At 41.4% G+C, this 8,067-nt stretch overlaps 1 protein-coding gene across 1 annotated transcript in view; it reads right to left on the bottom strand.

Moving 5' to 3' along the window:
- Nucleotides 1-667: 667 nt before the first annotated feature.
- Pla2r1 (phospholipase A2 receptor 1) overlaps nucleotides 668-8,067 on the bottom strand; it is a 113,489-nt gene continuing 106,089 nt past the window's right edge. Inside the window, exons 25-30 of the mRNA XM_051184602.1 lie at nucleotides 7,871-8,039; nucleotides 6,137-6,277; nucleotides 5,032-5,148; nucleotides 3,866-4,042; nucleotides 1,886-1,918; nucleotides 668-1,782 (exon numbers count right to left, since the gene is read on the bottom strand). Of these exons, the coding sequence (XP_051040559.1) occupies nucleotides 1,568-1,782; nucleotides 1,886-1,918; nucleotides 3,866-4,042; nucleotides 5,032-5,148; nucleotides 6,137-6,277; nucleotides 7,871-8,039 (852 nt within the window). The 3' untranslated portion in view covers nucleotides 668-1,567. The remainder of the gene's footprint in view (nucleotides 1,783-1,885; nucleotides 1,919-3,865; nucleotides 4,043-5,031; nucleotides 5,149-6,136; nucleotides 6,278-7,870; nucleotides 8,040-8,067) is intronic.

The raw sequence follows: 8,067 nt of genomic DNA, 5'->3' as shown, positions 1-8,067 counted from the left end.
CGCCTGGAGAATCCCCATGTTTATCGCAGGACTACACCTAATTCCCATAGCCACTGCTGTCTTCTGTGTGTAGACTGCTTTCCTAGGATAAGATGTCATGAGCATAGAGAGCTCCCTGACTCGTTCACCCACAGGACGATTCTAGAACAGAACATTTGTCTTAATAGGAGGCTCAGAAAACATTTGTATAAGAAGTAACTTTTCAGTCTTGGTTATGGAGCTACTTTTATTTTTCAGGAATTAGAAGGAATATCATATCTGTGACTTTTTTAATTTGAAGAAAATGTACTTTAAATTTTTAATGTGTGTGTATGTACATACACACATATATACATACATACATTTAGAGGCCAGAGGTAGACAATTAGGTGTCTTTTTACATTAGTTTTTGAGTCAAAGTCCATCACCAATTGAAATTCATCAGTTTGCCTAGGCTTCCTGGTAAATGAGCTTCAGGGGTTCACCTGGTTTTGTTCCACTCTGTCCCAGAGCTGGGGTTACAGATGTTCCCCATTACACTTGCCATTTAAGTGGGTGCTGGGGATCTGAGCTCAGGTTCTCATAATTGCACAACAGGCGCTTTACACACTGAGCTACTTCTCAGTATCATACTTTTAATCCTCATTAACCAGCCAGTGACATCACTTTCCAACATACAAAAAAAGGAGATAGTAAAAATTGATAGTTTATTTTAAAACACCTAAATGAACATATGACAAATGTATGTAGATTACTACTGCAGAATCATTCTATTTAGTATTTCTCAACATCCCCTCTAGTTTGGTTCTAATGGGAGTATAATTCAGATCTTCTTTTCTCTCTCTCTCTTTAGGTCTAAGTTACATACATTCTGTATCTCCTAGTTATTACCATTATATATTATTTTATTACTTTAGTTTTAAATAAGGTCCATGAACTTTAACAGCATCGAACTGTCAATGTATCCCTTTGAGCTTACCTACAAAATACCTTGAACATGGTAATCACTTAGCAAGAGAGGGTTCACACCACATTTTAACCACATGGTTGTTCCTGAGAGTGCTGCATACCAAGATCTTCATATTTAGAAGTGGTGTTTCTCCCATTTAGCTTAAGAATCAAACCTAATAAAAATTAATGTCATCCAAAGTATTAGTGGGGAACACAGAACTTGGATGTTTAAACTTAGGACTTTCCCAAACCAGGTTACTAAAAGATAACTGCAATAGAATCCAACAGGACACTGGTTCTCAGAAGCACCTTTCTCTCGATACAGTCAAAGCCCTGTCCCTTTCTCTCTTAAGGTATTGAGTGCCAGATTGGCTTGAGAGTTTGCAATGCAGGACTCTTTTTAATAATTGTTGTCCAAACAATAGCCAGTGTCCCTTTTCAGAATGGGCCACAGTTAAAGGAAATGAATGCATTAAACCTCATCTTATTTGGTTAGAATTTAAAACCAGTGCTTGAAGAATCATTAAAACAGTGGCACAATTCACAGTGTAGTGGTGTCTTGTTGAGGGGAAATGCAAACAGCGCTCCCTTCGTGGCCTTCTTTGTTCTTCCTTGATGGACCATCCTCACTTCATCGTCATTGGTTATTCTTCTCAAGGTCAGAAATGAGAATGTTTTCCTCCAAATGTGCTGTACTGAAGCTGAGTGTAGGGTAGTAAAGTCTCCTAGGCCCCCTGAGTCTCTGGAAGAAGCCATTGTTCTGCTTATAGAGCCAGAAGGAAAGCACAGAAACGACCAGGGCTATTATCAGCGTCAGTGAGATTACAAGAGGAACGATGCTGTAGCTTTGTCCTGGAGGAAGACAGAAAAGAGGGAACAGCTACTTCCACATACCTGCTCTCTATCATATTAATACTAAGAAATACCTAAGTATTCTTTCCTCCTCCAAACCTACCTTTTCCTGGATGCTCTATTACGGCTGGAACATCTAAAAATCAAAAAGTAAATAAAAAGTTTTCTTTAAATTCAACAAAGTTATGGCATGACTCAAACAAAGCACGAATCAAACTATTGCTCATACATCAAATCTGGTGGGATGCTTTTATGAATGATGTTTTAAAGGAACTCTGATATTCACTCATTTATGTATCACCTACGACTCTCTCTCATGTGTGTGAGCTTGTATGTCACGGGGCATGCACCATGGTGTGGGTGTGTGTAGGTCAGATGACAACTTGTGTGAGTCAGTTCTCTCTACCATGTGTGTTCCAGGGTTTAGATCCAGCTTAGGTCATTAGGCTTGACAGCAAGTGCCTTTATCAGGTGAGCCATATTGCTAGCCCATGAGCCATTTGTACTCATAAGGACTGATGTTCAAGAGGTCACCATTTTGTTGTGGTTAGATGGAGAATTAGCCCCAAAATAAAAGACCTTCTTATCTGTATGTCACAATATTACAGTCAGCACCTTTCACATCTGTGATTCCCAAGAGTCTGGGAAACAAATGCATAGATTCTCCACTCCAGACTCACATGGTTCCTGTTTTAGGACATTCTATTGTAAAATCGTTTCTCACTTAAGAAGACTATCTCGTGGGCTAAACTGCAGTTTTTGGTCTAGGGAAGGATGCAGAACAAGCTGGCATGGTGTAGAGGCACCTGCGAGGCTGTAGGAGGAAGACTGCTGTGAGCCTGGGGCAGGTCTGGACTTTATAGTGAGTTCCAGACCAAGCCCGGCAACAGGGTGAGATTCTACCTCAGAAAGCTACATTAAAATAATAATGATAAGTACATTTTAGAAAGAGAAAGAGAAAGTCTGATACTTAGTTTGGACAGGCACTTCCTTGTCTACAGAATAGGTGTCTACAGACCAGGCCTTGAAAAGTTCCAGAGCTTTAATTAAAATTGGACACTGATATATGCTGTTTCTGATTTGCTCTTGCTGCTTAAATGGCCGCGAAAACTTGGGCATGCTCTTTGTCTGATATCTCCTACAAGGCTGCTGCACTTTGGGGTTTCAAACGCCAGTGCCCCCACCTCGGCATTTTCTCCTTCCTTGCCAGTGTCTCGCTGGTCTTTCTACCCCTCCCTCTATTTTCAGTCATGCCATTCAAATTACTAATGCTGTTCTTTGCATCTCGTGAGTTTATCTCACTGTGGGTGTCTACGCAGCACTTAGTGCATCCCTGGATTCACCAGGAATCTCAGCTCTTTAGCCCAGCGCTGGACCCTGCCTCACTGCTCAATTTTACTCCCATCGTGTGTCTCCTACGCCAGTCTAAGAGCACTCTTACTCCATGGCTGCTTTTAGCAATGCTGGGCCTTTGGTCTGAAACACCTTTCCTTTTCTGTTCCAGCTCCTGGAACTCCCCCCATCCCCACCCCTTATAACCCCGAAGCCTTCTTCAGCAGCCCAGAGGCATGCCAACCTTCCTGTTTTTTTTTTTTTTTTTTTTTTTTTTTTGCTAAAACAAGCATCTAGGAATTGTCTGGATTGTTACAAACACCAGTGATTCTCATGGTATGCCAGTTCAGAAGTCTTGGCTGTTGTTGGCAAATGGCTAAGATTTTCCGGCTTGGTTCTCAAAAACTAATTTCCATGCCTATAAACTGCCTTTCTTAGGATGGAGTTAAGTATGACCAAAGAGAACCACACTTACTTATCCAGAACAAGCGCCCCAAACGAACAGATGGCATTTCTTAAGACTGACAGCGACTCTAAATGTTTCTCCAGCACAGTTCTTTTTGGTCTAAACTGCATGTTTTGATTTCATTTATATGACTAATGATTTTTTTCCTTTCATATTAGAGAAAAAAAAAGGAGCTTAAGTGTTCTGACTTGTGTGATATAGAGCCAGAATTTATCTGAATGCTTCCATGGTGGGTCAGCATTAACCAGAAGTCAATATGAAGAATGTCTCTCTCTCTTCACACACCTGCCTCCATTTTACATATGAATCCCCCTTTGTCTTCACATGGGGTAAACTGCCATACTCCTTCAGGGATCCTCAAGGCAACACACGGATGGGGCTTGAGGTGGTCCACGGCTGACTTCCAAATGCCCCAGTTTGACTGGTCTGGGGGTGTTCCATCAAACCACCGTAAGGTTTCATCTGTGGAAAAATTGCTGACTTATGTATTGTGTGCATGATTACCAGTCTAACACTGGGACAAACCACAAAAGCAGCCCTCAGATTTAGAGGGACACATGCATTCCATAAGTGTGTTCATGAACAAAACACAGAACAGGTATGTATCCATTAAAGCCATCTCCTGTGCAGCCTTCCTCTTTAGATTTAGCTATCTTGCCTCTTAATGTCCTGGTTTGAGTTTTGAAATAATCCATACATTTCTAGCCAATTTAAAAAAATCACATAGTAAATGAAATTAAATTAATTAATGTATTGAAAGTCCCTTGAAACCCTAACATCAACACCACAACAAGAGGCTTCATTTCCTGCAGCCATTATTATACTAGATGTGGCTGAGTGGGAAAGTTCAGTCCTTGTATGGTCAACAAGGTGTGCAGTGGGGCATTGTCTGAAGCAAATTTAAAACTAACAATAAAGTGAACTATAAGTCAGCTTGCTTTATCACCATTGGCTAGAAATTCAAACAATGTCCAGGATTAAAATACTCCTTGCAAGGATGGGCTATCCCCAGCCTCCCACACCACTCTAACACTCTCTCCATGCTAATTACGATACTATTCTTTGCAAGTACTTTTTAATAACAACAGTTACATAAAGAAAAGTGTGGCTCCAATTACACACATTGCTATTTATGAGTAGTATGTAAAAATTCAAAAAGCACAGTTTATTCTTGAAATGGCTCTCTGACTATTGGGCTTTGTAACACTTAAGAGAGTGGGGTGTTTTCAAGTCAAAGTGGCTTTGCCGTACTAAGCCTGGGGACAGAGTTGGAGCAAGCATCTTCACAGTCTACATGAAGGTTAACTTGTCATTTATTTTGTTTGAGAGGGGTGGCTTTAGGATTCACACACTACTTTCACAGCAAATGTGTCCAAGGAGAATTTTGTGTCTCCCAGAGGCCTTAACGAGTGTGTATTTATTTACGCCTCCTCCGCACCCACATCACTTACTGTTACTATCAAACTGAGCATTCAACCAAACCATCTGGACAGAAGAACTAAAAGCAAGAAGCTCTTCCAGGAGAAACAAATTTTCAGCCTCATCCTTGATTGCTAAAAGATTAGATCCTGTAAAAGAGACAATAGCCAAAAAACAAGGTAAATGCAATTCAGAAATGTTTTTGTGCCCTGTTTTGTGAAACCTGGGCTTTGAAACATAAACATGACATTACTCAGTACATTTTTATTTTCCTCTCTGGTGATGGAGCTAGAAGCCCAGGGCATTGCCATGTTAGGCAAGTGCTCTACACTGAACCACACGCCCAACTCCATGTTTTCATTGTTATAGAGTGATTGAGTGGGTGGGTGGGGCAGCTCTGTTGGTAAAGTGCCTGCTGAGCAAACATGAACACCCAGGTTTGAATCCTCAGAACTCATGTGAAGAGCAGGGCTGGGGAGGCAGAGACCGAAGGATCCCTGAGTCTTGCTGGCCAGGTTCAGGGAGAGACAGTGTCTCAAACATTTTTGATGAGAGCGATTGAGGAAGATACCTGGTATAACTCATATTCACTCAAGCCCCACCTCCCCATATATACAAAAAAATTTTAAAGTGATTAAAAACAAAACAAGGTCTCACTATGTAGCCTGGCTGGCTTGGAACTCACTATGTAGACCAGGCTGCCCTCAAATTCATGAAGAATCTGTCTCTGTCTCCTGAGTATTAGGTGACCTCTGCTACCACACCCACCTAAAATGTGATTTTAAGACTTTTAAGGTAAAACTACATTTATAAAAACATACACGCTTTCACTTAGAAAGCTAAAATACTGATAATCCAGTTCAGAGAACATTAAGGATTCATAAGCACATGACTTTGGAGGAGGAATTTTGTGGTAAAGCTGTACACTGAGGCACCATCTTGGGTTTTCAAAGTCTGCAGTGGATCTTAAGTTGCCTATGATAGCTGTCCCCTAATAAACAAATTCAATGGTGCTTTTTTTTTTTTTTTTTTGTCATGGCTCCTAAAAGTATTGGATAATTGGCATGTGAGAAAGCACATTGTTTACTGAGATGTCAAGGAGTACATGAAAGCATTTTAGTGCTGCAGAAAAATTACCTTCTCTTTTGCAAAATTCATGAGCGTCCTCAAAACTCCTGCTGTCCAGGACTGTAGAGAAACTGTAGCAATTATCTTTAAATTTTATCCAGGGAACTGATGTTTCTGGGCATAGCACTGGGTGCTCAGATGCCTTTGTTTCTGTGAAGAAAAACCAGGCATGATTTAGGCAGGTGCCTGGGCTCCTATGATGAGATAACCCTATTATACATCCAGTGAAAGGCCAGAATCAATGCATGCATTAAGATCTTCATGATAATACCCTAAAAGACTGAATGTGATGTCAATGACTACAAAGTAGGGTTAGGTTCTTGTGTTTCTGTTAGAAATATTGTTCACCTCAATATGTAGAGTGTGTTAATAGGCTGCCTTGTCGTTTACTTTGAGTGCTGCCCAGTGAAGGTGGCTGTCTACTATTATCCTAAAGCTTGGGGCATCAGGGATGTGCAATTCTTAGAGGAAGCAGTGGCTGAATGATACTGAAAAAAGGTGTCTAAATGTATAAAACATGTCCTGTGCTGGGCTAAGTGTCATGGATTTCTAAAATCCTTAATTGTCAGTGAGCCTATGAGAGAATAGCTCATTCAGTAAGTGTCACAATGAAACACAACATGAAACAAATAAGCAGAGTTTGAGGGGACTTCCCTTCTGGCACTACATATGAGAGTCAGATACATCCATGCTGAGATCCTGGCCCCATTGCTTTCTAGCTATGTGACCTTGGGCATGTCACCATCACTTAATTTCTTTGTGACTGGGAGCTAACAGCATATCATTCCCCTCAAACAGTTTGAATAGTTTAGATGTGTTATTATCTGGCCTTTGTTATTTGAAGTACTTCATGCATTATTGTTCTATAGATAAGTGTGTGTGACAACATGTGTGCCATGGTGTGGGAGGTGAGAGATTAACTTTCAGGGGTCAGTTCTTCCTCTCTTTCCATGTGTGTTCAAGGTGCATATGGCAGCAACAAAGGAGAGACCAGGGAAAATGGGACAAAGCCAATCAGAGGGTGGGGAGACAGAGCCTCTTCTGCTCCTGGTTCTGGTGATGGATGGAGCCTTGGGAATCTGTGTAATGCTCTCAGCTAAGTTTCATCTCCAGTAAAAGGTTGGACCAGCTGAACTTTATGTAAATGTGATACTATGCAAACTGTGGGGTAGGATACAGTGAATGTCCAACCAGTGTCAGCTACCACCACCATAACCATTAATCTACCACTATTGTCCACAGAAGCTGAAGCACACCTTTCCAGTGTGACTTCCCATTTTCTCTTCCCGCCAACCCGTAATGTCAGCAAACTCAATACCAGCTTTGCCTTCTGGATCCCCATCCTCTACCTCTCAGCCACAGAATGCTTCTCTATGTTCATTATTGCCCATCAATCCCACCCATTCCATCCACATATACTGTCATGCCCTTTGAGAAGCCCTTCTGTCTTTCCCCAAATAGGTAGGATGCTCTTTTAAAAGCAACAAAACATTATTTACTATGCTGCAGACCATGGTGAGGAGGGCAGCATCAGAAGACAATGTATCCTTCCCTTGATAATCCCTCCTACCTCATCTTCTAGCCATGCCTGGTATGACAGCTATTTGTCTTTGTATCATAGACCAAACTGCAGGCATCCAAAGGGCCAGGACTTTTTATTATTCATGTTCATATTCCCCGAGGAGCACACTCATGCACACGACAGTAGCACATGACACATCTGTTGAACAGAACTGTACTTACCAGTGGCTACATGACAAATGGCGCCTTGCAGAAATGACTCACAGGCTGTGCTATGCCAGCGTCCATTAGTGTCAGCAAAAACACAGTCACCAAGAAAGGCTGACTCCTCATCCTTCCAAAAGGTGAAAGGGGATTTGGTGCCATCTGACCAGCCAAAATTAAGACCATTCTGCAGAGGGGTTTGGAAGTATCACTTC

This window comes from Phodopus roborovskii, unplaced genomic scaffold (assembly GCF_943737965.1).
Source record: "Phodopus roborovskii unplaced genomic scaffold, PHOROB, whole genome shotgun sequence".
NCBI lineage: Eukaryota > Metazoa > Chordata > Mammalia > Rodentia > Cricetidae > Phodopus > Phodopus roborovskii.
Note: the sequence above shows the minus strand (reverse complement) of the source record. Positions and strands in the feature narration are given on the sequence as shown.